General features: G+C 46.9%; 1 protein-coding gene across 8 annotated transcripts in view; it reads right to left on the minus strand.

The window, feature by feature from the left end:
• The window catches only part of GRB7 (growth factor receptor bound protein 7), an 86124-nt gene that overhangs the window by 37384 nt on the left and 24910 nt on the right, over nucleotides 1-23830 (minus strand). Inside the window, exon 1 of one of the 8 annotated variants that reach the window (XM_035136640.3) lies at nucleotides 19078-19458. The exons of 3 other annotated variants lie outside the window; for them this stretch is intronic. Coding sequence is in view for 2 of the 5 variants with exons in the window: in XM_088655477.1 (XP_088511603.1) it covers nucleotides 727-817 (91 nt within the window). In the remaining 3 variants the exon portion in view is untranslated. Of the gene's footprint in view, nucleotides 1-726; nucleotides 933-12840; nucleotides 12995-13018; nucleotides 13178-18891; nucleotides 19049-19077; nucleotides 19459-23830 lie in introns of those variants that run through there. 4 more of the 8 variants (XM_035136642.3, XM_088655478.1, XM_035136638.3 and 1 more) reach the window with 4 other exon arrangements.

The raw sequence follows: 23830 nt of genomic DNA on the forward strand, positions 1-23830 counted from the left end.
AATCCTCTCCCACCTTTTTGCCTTAGGTGGTCAATTATACAAGGCGACAACAGTGTTAACTGAGCTACGCAGGAAACAGCTCGGATTGACAAGGCCCCGAGATGCCCAGCCCCTGTCCCTGGAGTGGGAGCGAGCCTGGTGAGTGATGCAAACAAATTTGTTTGGCTTTTTGTCTTTGGCTCGGTGCCCTTCGGGAGGCTTTTTTCCATGGCCGAGCAAGTTTCTGAGCAATCTCAAGGTCATAACATAAGCAGCTGGGGGTGGGGGCTGGCTGGCCAGGAGTGGAAAAGCTGGGGGAACAGGGACTCCACCTCCACCACCGTTTACTCCGGTTGTTCCAATTTACCCAGGAAAAGTCCTGTGGCTGCTATAGCATTGTTCCTATTTCGGACTGCGGAGGAGGAATTCACCTTGTAACGTTTGCTTAGCGTGAGTTGCTGAAGTGGCCCTTCTTCAGCCCCATTCCCAGAGATCTCTGGACCAAACCGCACATTCAACGTTGAAACATATAAACATAGCCTTGCAGCCGTTTTGTAAACCGGAAAAGCCAATGGGAAAGAGTGTGTGTGTGTGTGTGTGTGACTGAATGCAAGGGAGAGAAGAGGCACCGAATCCTTTCCCTATCCCAAATTGGCACCCAGACCAAGGCTCTGCTTCCCAACCCCGTGCCACCCCAGTGTTTTGCCAAAGGCCTCAACATACTCACATTCTACTTCAAAGCATTACCTGTTTCTCCCTCCAGAGTCCTCCTATACCTCCCTTTCCAAAATCTTCCTTTCGCATCAAGGAAATCCACATGGGCCGTGCCCTTTTGCATACATTTGCTCAATTCATTCGGCCCACATAAGTAGGTGTGAGCAGGAGAGGAGCCAAGACAGAGAGCGGTTTTGTTGCTGTAGGTTAGCAAATTCCCACACTGGCTCCCTGCCCTGGTTTATGAGGCAGAGAAGTTCAAGAGCTCTCAGTTTTGTGTTAACAAAACAAACCCCCGCTGAGAGGGAGCAGAGATAAGGCCAGGTGGGCAGCTGAGGGACTGAGGCCAGCAAGGCACCTTCACTCGCCAGGGACGGGTGCAGATCCAAACAAGGGGGCACAAAACCCTCCTCTTCGAGGCTGCGGATCTGATTCGGGACACGTGGGCTGGTCCACAATTTCCCGTGGCTGGTTCTACGAGCCTGGCCAGCAGCTAATTCTAACAGAGATGAATTCTGAACCAGGCGAAGACTGAAGGGCAATCTGCTAATTTACTGTTGCACAAAGGGCTTTTTAATCTTCCACTCCCAAAGCCTGAATGCTAAAAGAGGCACTGGCCGATCTCTCTCCCTTTCCATTGCAGTCCAGACACTCATGTCATTGATTCCCTCCCACTTGCCCTTGTCTGAATGGCAAAAGCTTTCATGCCTATGTGTAGTAATGCTTAGAGTGAAGGATGAGGGGAGGAAAGACCTGCATTCAAAGCCCCACTCAGCTGTGAAGCTTGGGCCAGTCATTGTCCTTCAGCCTAATCTACCTCACAGAGTTAAAGCAAAGCTCACTGGGTATATCAGGGACAGGGAACCTTAGGCTTGCGGAGCAAGCTTGGCCCACCAGGCATCCTCATTTAGCCCATGAGGCCATTTTGGGGGAGCCACACCCACCTGCCCTACGCCTGGGGTTATACCCGGTGTCGGTGGCAGGGTGAGTAAGGACAGGGCCTTGACGGAGCAATTGGGAGCTTCAAGTGAGCTTCTGCTCCATTCCCTTTGCTTGAGAATGTGTTGCACAAGGAAGGGAAAGTGCTCCCCATTCAAGGGAAATGTCTTCCTCCCAGCCCTGCTCTTTGAACCTCCAAAAATGTGAAGTTCAAAAAGAAGCACGGGGCTGGTGGAAAACCTATAGCGAACAGTTGCATGATGCTCCTTACACCTCGTTTCTGAAAGGACTGCTTGTAAAGGGTTCTTAAACAGCCCCATGCTGTGCACTTATCTGTCTTAAGAGACAGCAGAGGGCACCTCCAGGGGTGAAGCCAAACCGCTGCATTAGCAGCACTGAAGTGAACTCCCCTGGTGCAAGCCAGGCACTGTGTATGGAGGTTCTGGGCTGCCCAGACGACAAGAGCCCCCCCCCCCTCAGCCTCACTAATGTGGTCCAAAGGAAAGAAGAGCAATACGTTTGGCCCCCAGCTTGGCTGCAGGAGTTGCCGGAAGGAGGAAGAGTTTGGACTTGATATCCCGCCTTTCACTCCCCTTAAGGAGTTTCAAAGCGGCTAACAATCTCCTTTCCCTTCCTCCCCCACAACAAACACTCTGTGAGGTGAGTGAGGCTGAGAGACTTCAGAGAAGTGTGACTAGCCCAAGGTCACCCAGCAGCTGCATGTGGAAGAGCGGGGAAGCAAACCCGGTTCACCAGATTATGAGTCCACCGCTCTTAACCACTACACCACACTGGCTCTCCTGGAAGGAGGCATACAAGGCACCATCCAACCAGAGTGGATTTGTGTGGGGCTTACTTCTTCGCCTTTAATTCTCCCACAAGGCAGCAGAGGTTTAGGATCAGTTTTTTCCTTCTCCTAGATGGGCTACCTTCCCAGGTTGATGACCCCCCCATCTGGGGGGGTCCTTCAAATTGTAGCATCGCCAGAGATTAAAAACTGCCTCTATGAGAGGGTCTGTAGGGAAGCAGCTGTTCTTTCAGATATTTGGGACCTCCCATTTAAGGCTTTAAACCCTGTTAGCACCTTGAATTGGAACCAGACACGAGCTGGCAATTAATTGTCATTATAAGTCAAGTTCAAATGCTAGTATGTTGGAGGAGGAAGAGGATTGTCCAGAATTTGAGTAGGAAGCTGGGCTAAATGGGGCTTTCCCTTTGCTTTCAACCCTAGTGTTTCTCTTGGTGTTGAATCTGCATTAAAGACACTCACTGTGGAGCCAACCTACTTTCGTTATCAGCTCTGTTTACTTCCTTGTCCTGTTTCTACAACACACAAAAGTGGTTTCTCAGACTGCGTGTGTGGTAAGGAAGAGCGGGAAAATACACCCCAGTCTCCCTTGGCATGAACCCAACGGGAAGTGAGTTACTATCAACGCTCCGAATCTAAGCTGAAAGTGGATGAGCAACACACCATGGGCAGGGATAGCCAATGTGGTGTTCCTCAAGATTATTGGACTACAACTCCCATCAGCCTCAGCCAGCATGGCCAATGGTCAGTGAGGATGAGAGCTGTAGTCCAATAACATCTGAGCACAAGAGGAGCCCTACTGTATCGGACCAAAGAGCTATCCAGTCCAGCATTCCATCTCACACTGGCAAACCAGATGCTCCAATCAGGGACACGAATACAACAGCACTCTCTTGCTCATGACCCCCGGTAACTGGTGCTCAAGAGATATATTGCTTCTGATACCAGAGGTGATTTAGCCATTATGACAACTAATCATCGATAGCCATGAATGTGTCCAATCCCTGGCCATCATTACATCTTGATGTTATGGCAGCGAATTCCATCATTTAACTTGTGCAGTGTGGAGGAGCATACAGGTGAAACTCGGAAAATTAGAATATCGTCAAAAAGTGCATTTATTTCAGTAATGCAACTTATTATTATTTTTTTCTTCTAATTTTTACAAATGCTTTCTTTTGGAAATTCCGCAGGAATAAAACAAATAGTTACAATAATACAAAAATAAACACCGCTATTGCATTTCATTAATTACATTCCATTTATAATTGACCCGCCTAACGACAAATAATTACAATTACAACAACTAAAGGCTTGACATATCTTGCTTTGCATGTCATGCATCTATCTCATATATTGGTTTCACCTTTTAAGTTGCGTTACTGAAATGCACTTTTCAACGATATTCTAATTTTCCGAGTTTCGCCTGTATTTCCTTTTGTCTCTCTCCTGAATCTTGTGCTGTTCGGCTTCACTGGAAGACCCCAGGGTTCTAATATTAGGAGAGAGGGAGACCATTTGTGAAGGCACCACACAGGCCATCCCTGCCATAGAACCTCTTATGACATAAGAGCAGAAGAAGAGCCTGCTGGGTCGGGCCAATGGCCTGTCAAATCCAGCATCCTTTTCTCACAGCGGCCAACCAGATGCCTTTGGGAAGCTGGCAAGTAGGTGAGCACAGCAGCCCTCTGCTCACCTGTGATTCCCAGAAACTCGTATTCAGAGGCATGATGTCTCTGACAGTGGAGGCAGAGCATAGCCATTGATATTTTTTTTGGGGGGGGGATGGACGACTGAGTCTGGCCTGGATTTCTCTCCCACCCCCTAACTGCTAACTCTGGCAAGTGGGCAGACCACCCACCTGTGAATCATCTGTCCTCATAGTTATGTCAGGCATCAAACACCTGTCAAAGTTCAGAGGGGGGGGTCGCTGCAACCCCTGATGAGCCTCCTTTGAAGATATAATTCTGTGCCAACCACCCATTTGCCACGGCTACCAAGGCTTCGAAAAGGCTCCCTATAACTTCCCATCAGCCTCTTTGAAGTCCCTGCAAAGGTGGAAATGCTCCTAAAAACAGAGCATTTTTTTCCTTCTGCAGGAAAAGCCAGTTTGTATTCCAAGCACTTCCTCCAGTGCTTTCAGTACAAACTGCTTCCTCTGGAAAGAAAGAAAGAAAGAAAGAAAGAAAGAAAGAAAGAAAGAAAGAAAGAAAGAAAGAAAGAAAGAAAGAAAGAAAGAAAGAAAGAAAGAAAGAAAGAAAGAAAGAGTTCCATTATGTCACACTTAGAGCAGATGGGCATGGCTTGGCCACAATGGCATTGGCAGGCCTAAATGAGGTCCACAGCCTGAGGGTGCCCACCCATCTGAAGAGGCCTCCCCAGGTTTGCAATGCAAAGTTGCTTCAAAAAGGTGCAACCTTTATTAATTTATTCTAGCCTCTGGCTATGGGTTGCAATGTGGTACTGTAAAAATAAAATGGAATACACGCCTCGCACTGAGTTGCCTAGGATTTTTCACCGGGGAGAAAAGCGTAATAAAAATTTCGGTGTAATCTGAAAAGTCTATGTGTGCCTTAGCCGACACCTGTTGACACAATGACGAGGATGACATCTAGACTGCATTTCATTTTTGCACTGTGTACAGCATCTCCACAATATTTGACTAGAACAACGACGCAGCGGAAGCCAGACAAGGATACAGATTTGAAAAGCTAGCTTTCATTTGCAGAAAGCAGATATAGAGGAATGTGATTAAATGCAAAAATGATTGTGCTGGAACTAATGAAAAATCGGAGTGGGGAGGGGCTCACTATGGTGCATATTACACAGCCTATCAGAATTAGTTATTATGACTCCTGCTTTAGGGAATCCAAGGAAGCATAGCACTCGGAGGAGGCTCCACGCAGAATTCCCAAGGAGAGGGTTTTCTGCCGCCCTGTCTCACGCCAGTGGAGCACACTGATGCCTGCCAATGCAATAAATGCAGCTGCTCAGGGGGTGGGGGTGGGGGTGGGGAAGCTGGCAACAGAGCAGCGCCCGAGTCAGCAGCTGTGCTGAGGCAATGCAAGGGTCACGCTCAAGCACTGACACAGCAGAGCAAGTTGATATACCCACCCCAGGAGCCTGGCACTGGATCTGAGCTCAGCAGCTCAGCTGAGCCCAGCACATCTTTTGCCCTTTCACCGGCTCTCCCTATATTAGCAAAAAAAAAAGGGGGGGGAAGGAATATCACCAGGGTTTGTGGCATAACCCAGACAGGGGAAAGAAATAGAGTAACGGAGGGTCAAAGTTCTTCTGAGATTAGGCACAAGTTGCAAGCGCAGCACAAATGCTACATATGGTGAAGCACAGAGAGAAGAGAGGAAGAGAAGATAGCCACAACTGAATAAATAATATAACTGAATAAAATAATATAACCACATGCACCCCTACATTTTTACTTCATTAACCTTGCCTCTTGTTCATTCTTCCTCTGCTAAAATGTACACTGTAAGCCTTCAGTCTGGATAGCTCGGTTGGTCAGAGCGTAGTGCTGATAATGCCAAGGTTTCAGGTTCAGTCCCTGTATGGGACAGCTGTGTATTCCTGCATTGAAGGGGGCTGGACTAGATGATCCTCAGGGTCCCTTCCAACTCTATGGTTCTGTGAAGAAGCTCACTTGGGCAGGGTCATGTCTTTTTGTTTAGGTTACCCTATCCAGAAGCATCCATGTACATACACCAATGACCCCACATAATCAACAGCCATGCTTATCATTCCAAAACACAGAGGTCCTTTTGTAGCCTTCAAAACCTGCATCCCTACTAGTTAGGACAAGAAATCCAAAGGAAGCATGGGGAAATATTCTGCTCCATCTCCAGCTGCACAATGGTGCGTTTCTATTGAAGAAACCCACCACGACATTCACCAATCTGTCAAAAGGTCCCCAAATAGACCCCAAAACTACTGAACAAAAGAGGAAACCCTCTTCTTCACGAGAAAAAGCCAAGCCGCCTCATATCTTTCTATAGATATATTGTTGTTTAGTCGTTTAGTCGTGTCCGACTCTTCGTGACCCCATGGACCAGAGCACGCCAGGCACTCCTGTCTTGCACTGCCTCCCGCAGTTTGGTCAAACTCATGTTCGTAGCTTCGAGAACACTGTCCAACCATCTTGTCCTCTGTCGTCCCCTTCTCCTAGTGCCCTCAATCTTTCCCAACATCAGGGTCTTTTCCAAGGATTCTTCTCTTCTCATGAGGTGGCCAAAGTATTGAAGCCTCAGCTTCACGATCTGTCCTTCCAGGGAGCACTCAGGGCTGATTTCCTTAAGAATGGATAGGTTTGATCTTCTTGCAGTCCATGGGACTCTCAAGAGTCTCCTCCAGCACCATAATTCAAAAGCATCAATTCTTCGGCGATCAGCCTTCTTTATGGTCCAACTCTCACTTCCAACTCTCACTTCCTAGCTATATAGATATATAGCTAGATGCATATGCACAAAATGCAAAAGAAAAAGGATTCAATTAAAAATTTCCTGTCTATCACAAAGTCCTTAACATTTAAGTAGAAATTTGCAGATCAAAACTGGAGCCTAGCAGCTTGACTCTAGCCAGTAGAGTGGTACCTCTGGTTGCGAACGGGATCTGTTCCGGAGGCCCGTTTGCAACATGAAAAGGCCGCATCCTGAAGCGCCGCGTCTGTGCACACGCGTGACGCAATTTGGCGCTTCTGTGCATGCGCAAAGCGTGATTTAGTGCTTCTGTGCATGCGCACGTGCCAAACCCGGAAGTAACCCATTCCGGGACTTCCGGGTTCAGTGCGTCCGTAACCTGAAAAGACGTAACCCGCAGTGGACGTAACATGAGGTATGACTGTATAGGCCAGTTGGCAGCTGCTTTGCAGCAAGGCTTAAACCCTACCCCTTAACCCTAAATCTATAATTAAGGCATTTAGCATGCAAAATGCCCCTGCTCTCTTCACAGGCAAAGATCAGCAGTCCCTTTGGCCATGCCCTATTGCCTTCCTGGAAAAAGTGCACCGTCGAGCTATTCAGAACTGCCATTCCCCGTCAGTTCACCCTCTCTCTTCACACTACCAATTTCTACTCCTCCTTTTGTAAGGCTGTCAGCCCAAGAAGACTCTCCACAACGCTACACACAAACCTGACCAAAAATATCCTCCCGCTGGCTGAATGCCCTGGACACACAGCATGTGTCGCCTTTCCCCCTTTTTGTACATATTTTCACTGAATGGTTTTCTGAACGCAGAAGCGACAAACGTCAACACAAAGCAGAATCACGTTGCATCTGCTGGAAAAGTGACGGGGAGGCGTAGTGTGGATTGCCGGTGCCCGGGGCAGGGAAAGTGCTGTGTGTGTCCCCCCCCCCCGGTGGACTGGGAAGTAGGCAGTCCCTTTGCTGGCCTCTTTTTGCAAACTAGCCCCAACGTGGGAGCAGAGACAAGGCGGAAAAACGCAAAGCCAGGAGAGCTGCTGTGTCACGTCGCCCTCCTGTCCTTGTAGTGAGGCGCTCTGTGCAATGCACGTGGCTACAGCAGTGTTTTCCCGCCTTCCCCTTCCTCCCACCCTGGTGGGTGTTGCTGCCACCCTCCCCCCTCTCCTTTTCGGCTGGACCAGGGGTGGGGCACGCACAGGTGTTCCTTCACCACCCCAGCCCTGAAGGCCTGGCCCACACACAGCTTGCCTCCCCGTGGCTCTGGCCTTGATGAGGGAGCTTGTCATGTGGGCACCTAGCTGCACCCCCTCAGAAATGTACACCCAGGGCCATGCCCCCTGGCCTCCCACGCTACACCACTGAATAGTGTTCACTGTGAAGTCGAGTAGATTTAAGTCTCTCCGCCTGTCTCCGTGGGTTGATGGAGGAATTATGGCATGACTCAATCTGTTAACCTACGAACAGGGCCGTCTTAGCCATATCTGGTGCCCCGGTGCCAAGATCCCTCCGGCGCCCCCCGTGAGTGAGGTGGGCAGGAGGGGTGCGCGGGGAGCTGAGAGGCGCGGAGGAGGCAACCCCAGGCTCACGCTCCCTGCGCACCTCCGGAGAGCTGCCTGAAGCCGCTCAACGGCAGAGGCGCGCGGAGGCAGACACCAGCGTTCGGCGCCCCTGATGGTCAGGCGCCCTGGCGCCTTGCGCCACCCAGCCCGGGCCTAGGGACGGCCCTGCCTACGAAACCAAACCAAACAGTGTTGAAGTCTTCTTTCTTTCTTTTTTTACCTTCCAAAGCCTTCAGTCTTCCAGTTAAAGAGACTTGCATGGCGTGCCACTTTCCAATGTGCACTGCATTTTGTTTATCGGCTGCTGAGAGTGCGCTTGCTCCTGCTGCCACCACATCCCACATTCTGGTGGACGAAGCTACGCAAGGGATGCTGGAAGTCTGATTTCTCTTGAGGCCCAGTTCACACCTGCAGAGCCGTCGCTCGTTGACAAGTGAGGATTTGCTTTGCGAGCGCAGATAATATTCTGCCAAAGGGAACTCTGCTATCTCCAGGTGCCAGCTCATGCGCAAAATATTCAAACTCCACAGAGGCAGTTCACACATTCCACGGAGCGGTCAGCGATGTTTACGTATGAACCAGCCCTCGAGATGCTAATTATAGATGAGACTCTGGATTCTGTCTCATGAAGCTGCCAAACCTCCAAACAAGAATTCTCTTCTTAGGGGGGAATGTTTCTTTCTGAAGTTGCAAATGGGAAGTGCGGCAGTTGTGCCTCGCTCTCAGTAATTATATTCCCAAAGGTATCATCCGTTTCTCATGGCTGGCTTCGCCTGTAGAGGGACTTCTGTAACATGAATCCGATCAGGACCGGCCTAAGTATCTGTAATCTAATTAACATAATGTTTGGAACTACCAGCTTTTGTCTAAAAGGCAGCGGATGTCGTGGAACAACAACCTGGTTGTGTAAATGCAGTGGCTCCCCCCCCCTTAAAAAAGTATTTATTTCCTCTGAGTCCCAAGATTATAGTGGGGCAGTTGTGTCTGTCAATGGCAGAAAAGAAAGCTAAGGGCATAGCTACAAGACAAACAGATTCGACAGAGCTGCCCTTTCCCCAGGGAACCAGAGATCTGGGGGTGGCGATTTAAGAGTTTTCTAACAGAGAATATTCCGCAACCCTCACCAAACTGAAGTTCCCAGGCTCCTTCAAACTGGCATAAAACCAATATAGGTTTGCAGTTCAGGTATACCAGACCTCTGGCAGCTTTAAAAACAATCTATTGCAAGATAAGCTTTCATCTGAAAGCAAGACTAAGGGTGCAGCTCAAGACAAGCTTATTTTGGAGCGCCATTAGTATTTGCTTCCAAGGACTGGGCCGCATTGTCTCCATACCATAAGCTTATCACAGTGGGAAGGCAGGAAGCTGCCGCCCACACAGAAACCTTGCCAGAGTCAACATCCCTGGCGATGGAATGTGGCAAAAAGGCCTTCCTGGCTAAACCTGTGGATTATGCAGGCATCAATGCTGCGTTGCCTTTCCAGGCCTTCCTAACTCTTGCTCCACTTTCTGATTGGAGTGGACATTCAAAATAGCTACTAGCAAATGCCTATAGCAGGTTTCCCCAAACTTCGGCCCTCCAGATGTTTTGGACTACAATTTCCATCATCCCTGACCACTGATCCTATTAGCTAGGGATCATGGGAGTTGTAGGCCAAAACATCTGGAGGGCCGCAGTTTGGGGGTGCCTGGCCTATAGGGAGGCAAGAACTGCCTATGGCCAACCATGCAGGGGGACTTTATACAAGTTAGGGCTGCTATGCGCCTGGATTTTCCCAGACATTACCTGGATTTCAAAGGCGGAATTGACATCCGGGCGTGTTCCGAAAGGTGGCGCTTCGTCCTGGATCTTAGGCAACTCAATTGCATTTTTGTAAAGAAAAAAAAGCTCAACAACTTTTGGGGTCTCCTGGTTTTCCTTTCACTTTTTGAGATATGGCAACCCGACACAAGTTCACTTCCTCCTCCCTTTCTTTTAAGCCGCAAATTGCTATTGCAGGTATGTGTGTACACGCAGGCTACTTTAAAAAGCAATGCTGGCCACTAATCTTTGTTGGATTAATTGCAAGTCTGGATGAAAGCAGTCTCTACCTAAGTGCAGTGCTGTTTTTATAGAAAAAGAGGTGCCGGGGCTCGCCAGGAATGCCTCCCTTGTTCTCTTAGGATGGCAATGGCGCACACCTGCGAGGTGCTGGAACGGAGTTCCAGTGCGTTCCAGATGAAAGAAAGCCCTGCCCAGGTGCACGTATTCAGCGCAGGGTGCACCGAGACACCTGCAGAAAGCAGCTCTTCAAAACGTCTGGTTTGGAAAATGAGGTTGACCATTGATTGTGAAGCTTAATCATTCATTTATTATTTGTGATCTTTCCTCTGCGTATGTGTCCATGTGGCATGTTTTCCTTTCCAGCACACTAACGCATCTCAGGTCAGCAGCCTCTCCCCCCCCCTCCAGCCATGTGGGGGGTGGGGACTTTGTCTCATGCAAAGATTCCAGGGCTTTACTAATTGCTCAGGACAGGAGAAAAGGGGATGTCCTTTGGAGTGCTCCTATGCGGTGGCTGGAGCTGATGACACCTTTTCAAGGGTGCAGTCACAACGTGATCTCCAGGGCAATACGTTTTTAAGGACTACCGTCGGGACAGCAACTTAATCTTAGCGTGGGTGAATCACAACAAAACCACGTTACTAAGATTTTGGGTACTGGGAGCGGAAAATAAATATTCAGCCATATTGTATGTGATGTATACACATCACTTGGGAAGATAGAGAAACTAATATCAGTGTACTGGATGAATCAAAGATCACCAGTGTTGAAGCAATGATTCTTCAACATCAACTTCATTGGACTGGTCATGTTGTGCGGATGCCTGATGATCGTCTTCCAAAGCAACTACTCTATTCCGAACTTAAAAATGGAAAGCGTAATGCTGGTGGTCAACAAAAGAGGTTTAAAGACTGTCTCAAGGCAAATAAACACAGACAATTGGGAAACACTGGCCTGCGAGAGCTCCAGTTGGAGAACAGCCTTTACCAAAGGTGTCATGGACTTTGAAGACACTTGAACTCACAACCCTACCCTGCTTACCTGGGAGCCCCATTGACTGCTAAAGGTAAAGGACCCCTGGATGGTTAAGTCCAGTCAAAGGCGACTATGGGGTTGCGGCGCTCATCTCGCTCTTCAGACCAAGGGAGCCGGCGTTTGTCCACAGACAGCTTTCCAGGTCATGTGGCCAGCATCACTAAACTACTTCTGGCGCAATGGAACACCGTGGCGGAAGCCAGAGCGTACGGAAATGCTGTTTACCTTCCCACCGCGGTACCTATTTAGCACAGACTGATGTGCTTTTGAACTGCTAGCTTGGCAGGAGCTGGGAGAGAGCAACGGGAGCTCACCCCGTCGCAGGGATTCGAACCACCAACCTTCCGATTGGCAAGCCCAAGAGATTCAGACCACAGCGCCACCCACGTCCGTGTGTAGCCATGAACTGTAAAATAAGCTGGGCCGAGAGACAGTTATCGGCCCGAGTTTAGCCAAAAGAGCTTCCTGGCTGAGGTGGGCTTTAAACTGATCTAGGGTTAAAGGGAACAACTGCTGGTCTTCCATTTAGATGGCGCTTCGATTCTGGCTATACTAACAAGGCTATGATCAATTCCCTATTGTTTTTTTCTTAATGGCATTTCTAATAAAACGCAAACGAGTTCAATGGGAGGGCAACAACCATCACTACCACTGTATTATTCATCTAAAAGTCATTACCACAATAAACACAGCATTATAAAGAAGCAACAGAATGCCTTATCGGTAGTTTTAAAACCAGCCCAACGGATTTCGAGAGGACAGGTTTGAAATCCCAAGGCCGCAAGGGCCTTTGGCAGGGCAGAAGTAACAGAAAGTGGCTTTGACCTACGAGGCCCTTCATGGCTCAGGACTCACACGCCTCAGAGCTGGGCAACACAACCTTTAAGAGCAACTGTGTGCATACGCTGCTGGTTGGGCCTTGCCCAGCTCAAACGCCAAGGACGCACAGAGAAGCGTCCTTGTTGGTTGCCCCATAACTGCACAGCTCCCTACTCCGGGATTGCTCCCTTGAGGCAAGTGTTGCTAACTCAGGCAGAGGGGACAGGAATTAACACTGGAACCTTGTGTATCAAAAGCCATAATCTTTAAATCAATTTTTTTAAAAAAAAATCAGTTCCAAAATGATTTTACAAACCCACACTGGAACCTATCTTAATGGCAATTTTACAAGCTTGCAATTTTTACGGTCTCTCTCTCTCTCTCTCTCTCTCTCTCTCTCTCTCTCTCTTTAATATACCTCTGCTAAAGAATCCAGATACCCTTCCAAGTCAATGCTCCAGTTAATATGTTTAAAGTTTAACCCAACCCCAACATGACAGACAGCTTACAAGGCCACGGCAGAGGCCAACCACTCGGGAACCACTTCGGAAAGAACGGCCTCCTTTGTCAGGCAGTCCTCAGCGACTTCAGATCAATCTGCTACGTGCTCTGTCTTAACTAATTAAACTTGACGGCAGGAGGCTGGGTTCCACCTGGGTTTTCTTTTATTAACTGAACACTCTGTACCTCTCCCAATCATCACCGTGTCCTTCTAAAACTGGCCAGCGGCCAACTGGCAGCCCACAGGCTGGATCCTGGCAACCACGTTCGGTCAAAACGTAGGCGAGAATGCCTCTGCGTCTGGGCGATTCCTTCGTCACCGAAGGAAAACCGGTCCTCGTGCATCTAAGATTAAGGCAGAATTTGCACCGTTTAAGGAGCACAGTCGACCCATGTTTTGCCCCACAGAGCTACTGTGGGAGCATTTGCAAGGGAAGGATTTGCAGCCAGGAGAGGCGTTGCTTCTTCAGTAAACATGCCCCCCTTCCAGCCTCGCCCACCTCTGTGCTCTTTGTGCAAAGGGGCATTTGGAGAGGGTCAAACAGACCCATTCTGCCAGCTGGCCCTCTTGCACAAATGCCTCCTAAACTGCTTTGGGGACACACACTCGCCAAAGGAACATGCCGTTCCGCCCTAAGGCCCGAAGCATTACACAGAAATGTGTGTAAGAACATGGAAAAGGCCTTTTCAAAAGGTAGGGTTTGTGTGCGAGAGAAAGAGATGAGCCGCTATGAGAGGGGGAACAAAGAACGGGTAGATTGGGAGAGAGTGAACAACTCGCCACACTTACTGCTGCTCTTCTCCAAATCATGCCGCCTTGACCTCTCCCCCCCCCCCCACACACACACGAGGGCTAAAAGTGCATGCTTCTAATGTGCCAGGCTGCCGGGTCTTCTGGTGCTCAGCATCTGAGATGTGGTGTGTGGAGTTTTGGGGTTGCCGCCTTCTGGAGTCGAGTGAGGAGCCAAGAAGCACTTGGTGATTCATTTGAGTAAGTGTTTATTCAGGGCAAGATCATCAGCCCCTTTCCAAAGGGTCTTAAAATATATATTATGCCCCCTTGAATGAGGCCTGCTTTCCTTTCAGTCACTCCCTCTCCTGCGCAGAAAGAGGTCTGGGTGAATATATTCGAAAGAGGGTGTGAGGTTTAAACTTTAAAATGGAAATGGGCTCAATGGAAGACAGCTTGCCCCCACATTGTTCTCCAAATCCCCTCTCTTCCCATGAGGTACGGTGGCTGTCTACTGGGGAAAGGGACTTTTCTGAAGCGGCCTCTCAGCTCTGAAATACCATCCCCCAAAAGGCCTGCCTGGCACCTACTTTAATGTATTTCTGTGGCCAGGTGTTCCAGGCCTTTTAAAGCATGCTATAACATATCGTGTTTTTTGATTCTGTGTGTGTATATGTGTGTATGTGTGTACACACACACACACACACACACACACACACACCCCTCTGCTCTCTCTTTCAATTGATCTGGTCCTGCACCTTTATCTCCCTTTCCGCTTTAATTGGTTATTTTGATGTTGTTGCTGTTGGGGTTTCGTTTTCTTTAATGGTAATGAGATTATTGTTTACGTTGGAAGCCACCCAAGGAACTTTCGTTAGAGGGCCGTGTAAAAAATAACGAATATTAATCCTTATTTTTGGCTTCTCGCTTTGAAATTTAACTCCACCCCTGGGAGGGGTGGGGATAGAACCCTACAATGCTGGGCAAATCCTCAGATCCGGCAACCCTACACTGGTTTGGATCCCCAGTTAGGAAGGAAAGCACGGGGAGTGTGTGATAGTGAGGGGATCTGGAATGAAGAAGCGGCTCTTTTGCTCTCAAATCACCTCCACCTCTGCTGATGGATCTTCTCTGGAAAGGAATGGGGGAGGGGAGGAAGCAGGTGGGATCTGGTTAGTTGTGTTTATGCGTTACACTTGCTTGGGCCTTAAGAAGCAAGGACAGCCAAACCACAGGCTGCAATCTGCGGGCAAAATCAGGCCAACAGGGAATCTTGGAACCGAACTTGAAATTGTATCACACCCTATATATAAATCCATGTCGGCCTGTCACATGCCCCGCCACCCAGGGTGATAAACAAAAGAATCTCAACTCTGGTAGTCTGCTCCCCACCCCGCTTCCATGCACCATATCTGAATTCGACCATGTAGGCTCTCAGGTGGCAATACATGCAAGATCACACATGCCTCTTGGTCCGGATTGGGTAATGTAGATCGTAGCTATTCCCCCTCCCCCCACTCCTTACATGCTCCCAACCATGAATTGGGATTGAAGACCCTCATTCCCTTATAAGCTGTCATTTCTTTGACATCTCCTCTGCCTTCCTGCATGAAAAAAAGGCTACCTTGTTATCAGCTCTTTATCCACCATCCTGATTGTTGAGCGTCTACTCAATGCAACAAGTGTTGGCAGACGGAGATCAGCAAGGGCTTCAAGTTCCTGATTGTTTAACGGCAACAAAAAGCCTTCTATTTATTCTTCCCACCAACCCCACCAAATGAAGTTGGTAGAATTCTTGACCTGCAGTAACTCAGATGTAGATTACTATTACTATTATTATTTTGGGTTATGTGCATATATATGCAGATCATTCCACTCTATGGCTCCTGGGGTGCTGCCTGCAATTGGCTCTCTGCCACCATTTTGCACCTGGCTTCGACTGGCGTTGTAGTAAAAAAAAAAAAAAAGGAGGGAATTTTAAAAGTAGTAGTTCCTGCCACCCTTGAATCTGCCAATGCCTATAACAGAGTGGCAAAGGGTGGCTAATTCACCTGTGCAGGGCCGGATTTAGGTTTGATGAGGCCCCTAAGCTACTGAAGGTAATGGGGCCCTTTCTATGTCCAGCTGTCCTTTGTCAACAACAAATTGCCGTGGTTTTTTGTGTTGAATATATGCTATATGGTAATTTATGGACCTAATAGGTATCTAAAGCTATTTGCACATAACAAAATATGTATTCTATCAAAGTAATTGTTGAACTGAAATACAATTAAGAAGTATATTAATACAGTGGTACCTCTACTTACGAATTTAATGCGTTCCGAACGCACATTCGTAAGTCAAAAAAAATTGTAAGTCAAATCCCATAGGAATGCATCGGGAGAAAAAATTCGTAAGTCGAAGCAACCTATTTAAAAATTCGTAAGTAGAAAAAATCCTATCTAAACAGCATCCAAGATGGCGGACGGAGCTCCATTCGTAAGTAGAAACATTCATAAGTAGAGTTATTCGTAAGTAGAGGTCGAACCGCCGACCTTCTGATCAGCAAGCCCTAGGCTCAGTGGTTTAACCACAGCGCCACCTGGGTCCCTTAGAGGTACCACTGTAATAAAATACAATTGAGAAGAAGTATATTGGGGGGGGCAAGAGAGTGGGGCCCTAAGCTATAGCTTGTTTAAAAAGGTAAAGGTAAAGGGACCCCTGACCATTAGATCCAGTCGTGACGGACTCTGGGGTTGCGGCGCTCATCTCGCGTTATTGGCCAAGGGAGCTTCCCTTGGCGTATAGCTTCCGGGTCATGTGTCCAGCATGACTAAGCCGGGTATGTTTAGCCTGGAGAAGAGAAGGTTAAGGGGTGATATGATAGCCAAGTTCAAATATATAAAAGGATGTCATATAGAGGAGGGAGAAAGGTTGTTTTCTGCTGCTCCAGAGAAGCGGACACCGGAGCAAAGGATTCAAACTACAAGAAAGAAGATTCCACCTAAGATTCCAACATTAGGAAGAACTTCCTGACAGTAAGAGCTGTTCGGCAGTGGAGTTTGCTACCAAGGAGTGTGGTGGAGTTTTCTTCTTTGGAGGTCTTTAAGCAGAGGCTTGACAGGCATATGTCAAGAATGCTTTGATGGTGTTTCTTGCTTGACAGGGGGTTGGACTGGATGGCCCTTGTGGTCTCTTCCAACTCTATGATTTTATGATTCTAAGCCGCTTCTGGCGTACCAGAGCAGCGCACGGAAACACCGCCGGAGCGGTACCGATTTATCTACTTGCACTTTGACGTGCTTTCGAAATCCGGCACTGCTTATGCGCAGCCAAATCAAGAATCTTATTTATTCCATGCGCTCCATCTAGCTAGCTGAGGCGTGGGAAACCTTTTTTAGATGAGGGGCTATATCGTCTAATAGGGAACCTTCCTTGGGCCACATACTAGTGGTGGGCAGAGTCTGAGACAAAAGCGGGTAAAGCAAGAAATGGATGTGCCTTTTCTCTGCAGAGCAGGTTGTACTACAGCCATGCGAAAGACAGAGGTTCGTTCACACCCACACACTCACACCTGCAAACACCTCTCCATCCTCTCTAAACAGTCAATAAAGAGGCATCCTTGCAGCTTAAAGACACGTCAACCAGACAAAAGCACTTCAAGACGGTTGACAGCAAGGCCTGTATGGCTTGCTGTGTGGCCTAAGGAGCATTATAGGGGCTGGACAAAAAGGCCTGGAGGGGTTGCATCTGACCTCCATCACCCCTGGACTAGTCACACATACAAACGCATTGGGGGGGGGAGTATTTAAGCTAAGCAAGGTGGCCATATCTAGCCTCATGAAGGGTACTATCCTGCTCCCAGCTGGCAATTTAGAAGCAAGTGCATGTCTATTTAGGGGACAACATCTGCAACCATGGGGACCAAGTAGTGGCGGCCCCCTTTTGAGGGTGAACTTGCTCCCGGGCCTCTCTTCCCAATACAGTGGTACCTCTACTTACGAATTTAATGTGTTCCGAATGCACATTCGTAAGTCGAAAAAAATTGTACGTCGAATCCCATAGGAATGCATTGGGAGAAAAAACTCGTAAGTCGAAGCAACCCTATCTAAAAATTCGTAAGTAGAAAAAATCCTATCTAAACCACATCCAAGATGGCGGACGGAGCTCCATTCGTAAGTAGAAACATTCGTAAGTAGAGTTATTCGTAAGTAGAGGTACCACTGTATGCCCTTATGAAAGACAAGCTCTGCTTCATTAGACCAAGTATCCACCCAGGGGGGAGGGGGGAGACACCACACTATAAATATGTCAGAAATTAAGGTGTTATAACAAAAGAGAAAAAAAACCACTATGTAAAATCACAAAGGTTTTTTTTTGCTCTCCAGCGCCATCTGGTCTTGCATGTTTATAACGCATTCAAAGCGCTGGTTTTTTGTTTTGTTTTTTACTAATATAGCTGAGTCTCAAGTCCAGCATCCTGTTTTGGTGTCCACCCAAACACCTCCAGGAAATCTACATGGAGGGCATGAAGGCAATAACCATCTCCTTGTTGCTTACTCATTCTACCCACAACCCCAGCAACTGGTAATCAGAAGTACACTGTTACTGCGCTTTAGGTACACTGTTTCTTGACATTTGGTTGCGTACCATACACAATTGCTACAAATAAAGCCTCCTCCTGCTCCACAGATTTGTCTATATAAAAACACGAAAGTGACTCTCCAGTGAAACCAGTTGCTGAAGACCGGGAGTTATTCCCGTTGTATAGTTTGCAATCTCGCTCACAATTTGCCCCAGCTTCAGCTCTAGGAATTGTCTGTCCCCCCCACTTTTTTTTTAAAAAAAAACAACAACCCAGAAAACAGAAACATGGAAACATATTATACTGTGATTTCCCAATCATTTCCTTTTGTTCAGGACAGGTCCTCTTTTCATTTCTGCTTCAAGGTAAAGTTGGAAACAGGAAGAGGACTCAATTCTAACGAACAGACAGATACAAGTGAAACGGGAATATTTTTTTAAAAAAAATAAAAGTCAAAAGAGCCAGAAACACAGATAGATAGATAGATAGATAGATAGATAGATAGATAGATAGATAGATAGATAGATAGATAGATAGATAGATAGATAGAAACTCAGAACAGGCAATCTCTGGCTATACTGAGACAAAAACACAGAAGTTGCCATAAACATTGGGGGTGGGAGTAGAGCGATCAGCTTCAAAATTAGTATGATAGACCGTAGGTAATAATTAAGAAAGAAGTCAAAACCAAAACAGGCAGGAACAAAGAAAGAGATGGGGACGTTGTGGAAATCTCACAATACACAATACACACAATACACATACCGGTTGGAAGCGCCACTTAAGAATAAGCTCTTAGTACATCTACTCAGGATCAAGCTATAGATGCCTCAAATCATTTCATCTCCCCCTCCCAAAGTTGTTATCCTCAGTGTGACCCTTTCCAACTCCCAGCGGGAGGAGGAAGTGCAGCCTGCAGAAAGAGGCAGAAAGAAAAGGGAGCCTGCTTACCTGGCCCTGGTGATTTGAGTTTCCGCTGCAGCCTCGACTCTCAGAACTGGGGGATCCTGTTTAGTGAATCCTTTATCTACCTGCCTCCGAAACGGCCACGCCTCCTTCTCTTGACATCACAGCCAGTCAAAACACACACACACATACACAAAACCCAGACCGGAATCGACCGTGCGACGGCAGGTGCACCAAGCCTACAATTCGCCCCCCCCCCCGCCCCCGGTCCCAGCATGCAGAGTTTGATGTTTAACTTTGCCAAACTTTTCCCTCTCCCTTCCCTCCAATACTCTTGCCTTCGTCTTGTTCTTAAAAAAAAAAAAAAAATCAGGCCATGACAATATTCCACGCCACCTCAAACCCTGCCAGCTAGCAAGGGAAGGGCATCTGGTGTTGCTCGTAAGCCTGATAAAACCAGACTTGACAGCTTCGGGAGAGTAGAGATGGAATGGGGGCAGGGAGCAGAGGCTGGAGAAGGAAAGATCACATTTCGAGCTGGCCTGCCGGCTGCTGATCAGTGCCTTGATGTATATAACCTTCCACAGGGACAAATCCCATGACGGCAACCACCTCAGGTCTACCACTTCATGCTACATACAGCAGCACAGGACTAAAAAAACAATAATATACTAAGCAGGACTGAGCAGGCGTGTGAGTTCCGCTGTAGGAGGAGGAAGCCAGGGCACACCACCCTGCCCCTCCTTTCCTTGACCTAAAGAAACCCCAAGCTCTCAAACAACTTGGACTACAAAAACAATTATGCAAGTAGAATGCGACCAGGGGTGTTGTCGTGGGCTGGCCAGATGCAGAGAAGTGGTGGGAGGCGCCAGTTGGGGAACCCCCAAGGGAACCCCCAGGGGAAGAAGGCTCAGAGCCAGGGGATTGGTGGTGGGATGACAACGAGTGGTCAGAGGGAGAAGACTCAGGAGGGGGGGAGGTGTCAGAAGCTAGAAGGGCAACCGGGTTTAGTGAGCAGGAAGAGGCTGTGGCGGAGAGCAGTTCAGGCTCCGGAGCTGGAGAGGAAGCTGGGCAAGAGGCAGAGCTGAGACAGGCTGCTGAGGAATCCAGGGAGTCTCCCCCTCCTGCTGCAACCAGCTCCCCTCCCCTCTGGTCTCCTAGAACACGCAAAGAAATGAAAAGAGCAGAGATTGGTTGTGTACAGATGCCGTTTGCGACCTGCTTGGGAAAGGAGCCTTAGCGAGTGGTAGGAACCGTCAGTCCTCGCAAATGCTTCATTGGAGCAAGACCTACTGGGAAGAGTTACTGGCATCACTTTTGTTGTTGTTGTTTAGTGGTGGAGTCTCCTTCTTTGGAGGTCTTTAAGTGGAGGCTTGACGGCCATATGTCGGGAATGCTTTGATGGCGTTTCCTGCTTGGCAGGGAGTTGCACTGGATGGCCCTTGTGGTCTCTTCCAACTCTATGATTCTCGTCGTTTAGTCATGTCCAACTCTTCGTGACCCCATGGACCAGAGCACGCCAGGCACTCCTTTCTTCCACTGCCTCCCACAGTTTGGTCAAACTCATGTTAGTAGCTTCTAGAACACTGTCCAACCATCTCGTCCTCTGTTGTCCCCTTCTCCAACATCAGGGTCTTTTCCAGGGAGTCATAGAATCATAGAATCATAGAGTTGGAAGAGACCACAAGGGCCATCCAGTCCAACCCCCTGCCAAGCAGGAAACACCATCAAAGCATTCCTGACAGATGGCTGTCAAGCCTCTGCTTAAAGACCTCCAAAGAAGGAGACTCCACCACACTCCTTGGCAGCAAATTCCACTGCCGAACAGCTCTTACTGTCAGGAAGTTCTTCCTAATGTTTAGGTGGAATCTTCTTTCTTGAAGTTTGAATCCATTGCTCCGTGTCCGCTTCTCTGGAGCAGCAGAAAACAACCTTTCTCCCTCCTCTATATGACATCCTTTTATATATTTGAACATGGTTATCATATCACCCCTTAACCTTCTCTTCTCCAGGCTAAACATACCCAGCTCCCTAAGCCGTTCCTCATAAGGCATCGTTTCCAGGCCTTTGACCATTTTGGTTGCCCTCTTCTGGACACGTTCCAGCTTATCAGTATCCTTCTTGAACTGTGGTGCCCAGAACTGGACACAGTTCTGGACACAGAAGAAAGAGTCTTTTCTTCTCATGAGGTGGCCAAAGTATTGGAGCCTCAGCTTCAGGAGCTGTCCTTCCAGTGAGCACTCAGGGCTGATTTCCTTCAGAATGGATAGGTTTGATCTTCTTGCAGTTCATGGGACTCTCAAGAGTCTCCTCCAACACCATAATTCAAAAGCATCAATTCTTCGGCGATCAGCCTTCTTTATGGTCCAGCTCTCACTTCCATACATCACTACTGGGAAAACCATTGCTTTAACTATACAGACCTCTGTCGGCAAGGTGATGCCTCTGCTTTTTAAGATGCTGTCTAGGTTTGTCATTGCTTTTATCCCAAGAAGCTGGGATTACTGTGCTATTTGGGTTTCTTTGAATAATCAATCAATCAATCAGCTTTATTTGCATAGCTGACAGCCATAGCAACAGAATACAGTACATGCAATATACAATTAAAAACAACATGGATAAAAGGATCAGTCATATGACTATGATTATTTCTTTGAATAAAGAGTTAACTGCACTGACACCGTTTTTGGGGTTGTTGGTTTTTTCAATGCTGATCTATGCTTGACTCCGGTTCCTCACAGGGTCTTTCCACCTACGACGACTATCCCCTTGTTCGACAGATGTTGTGGAGGTGCAATGAGCTTCAGGGATGTTGCAGCTGTGTGACACTTCCTTTTTTTTTTTTACAAAAATCTTTATTGCATATTAAAATTTCGAAGAAGTACAGAAAAGAAAATACATATTAAAAAAAGACACTTAACAACAATTCAAAAATTATAATTGACATAACTAAACAAACTTAAGAATTTAAGTGCTCCAAGCCTTGAATGTAAGGAACCAGGAAGAAAGGAAAATAGAGAGAAAGAAGAAAGACGAGCAAGGAAAGTATCTAAGGTAAGTCGGTATGGGGGGAGGGGGGAGGAATGGAGTGGGATAGAAGGGAAAAGGGAAGAGAGGGGGGGAAAGATAAATAAACAGGGAAAGAATTGGTAAAAATAGTTAAGAGAAACAGTGCAAAATAAGATTTGACTTCCAAACACTTATAACCGGTTTCATTTCGTAATTAAATTCAGTTAGGCTTCTCCTTCTTTTCATACATTTAACTAATTTTCCTTTTTCCCATTTCTTTATTTCTTATCAACTTGTGCCTCTTAATCTAAGCATATCACCAACTTTGTGCTTATCTTTTGTTTATGAAAGTAATCTTCTATATATTTCCACTCTTCTTTTACTTTTTGTTTGGGTATCTTTCTAATTAAGGCGGTTAATTTCGCTAGGGTCATATATTCTGCTAACTTTATATACCACTCCTGTATGGTTGGGATCCTATCTCCTTTCCAATTTTGGGCGATCAGCGCTCTGGCTGCTGTGCATGCATAGAGGAGAATATTCCTTCTATCCCTCGGTATGTCCTCCGGGATCATGCTCAGCAGCAAGATCTCTGGCTTTTTTTCAAATGTGTATCTAAGCATTTTTTCAGTTCTTCATATATATCTGACCAATAGTTACTAATCTTATTGCACCCCCACCAGCAATGATAAAAATCACCCAATTTCTCTTTACACTTCCAACATTTATTTTGTTCATTTCTATAAACTTTAGCTAATTTAACTGGTGTCAGGTGCCATCTAAATGCCATCTTCCATATATTTTCCCTTATTGCCATGCACGCTGAAAAATTTATATCATTCCTCCATAATTTTTCCCATTGTTCTACGTAAATTACCCTCCCTATATCTTGAGCCCATTTTATCATTGCATGTTTAACTAGCTCATCTTTCATTTCCCACTCAAGTAAGAATTTATACATTTTTGCCAATTGTTTCCCCTGATTTTCTAATAGGGTTTCCTGCAATTTTGATCCCTTTTCCTCAAATCCTACTGCTTTGTGTTTCCTAAATATGGATTGCACTTGGAGGTAATGTAGCCAGCTTTGACAATATTGGTTGATCTGATTATATGGTTTAAGCTCATACTGATTATTAATTTTCCTGATCAATTCTTTATACGTTGGCCAGTTACCCCCTTTAGGTTCTTTGCTTGTCGCTGACATTTCTAGCGGTGAAATCCACCAGGGGACTTTAGGTTCTAGCAAATTTCTAAATTCTTCCCATATATCAAATAGGGGTTTCTTGAAGACATGATTAGTAAATGATGAATATTCTCCCCTCTTTTCTTTTAATAGGTGTGCATGCCAACCTCCGATGTTCCTGAAGCCCTCCAGTTTGAGTAGTTCTAAGTCATCCAACAGGAACCATTCTCTCATCCAACACAAGCAGGATGCCGCATAATACAATTTCAAATTTGGGACTCCCCAACCACCCCTTTCTTTTGCATCCGTTAATATCCTAAATTGAACTCTCGCTTTCTTACCTTGCCAAATAAAATTGTTTAGATCTTTCTTCCACGTCTCAAATGTGTCTTTTTTAATTTTTATCGGCAGCATTTGGAATAAAAATATCAATTTTGGTAATACCATCATTTTGATTGCGGCGATCCTTCCTGCGAATGTTAAATTTAGCCCCTTCCAATTCTCCAAATCCTCTTTTATTTTTCTCGAAATCTTAGCATAATTATTATCAAATAAATCCACATTATTATTAGATATGATAATTCCCAAATATTTGATTTTTTTCAC

This window comes from Zootoca vivipara, chromosome 12 (assembly GCF_965207765.1).
Source record: "Zootoca vivipara chromosome 12, rZooViv2.hap1.1, whole genome shotgun sequence".
Classification (NCBI taxonomy): Eukaryota; Metazoa; Chordata; class Lepidosauria; order Squamata; family Lacertidae; genus Zootoca; species Zootoca vivipara.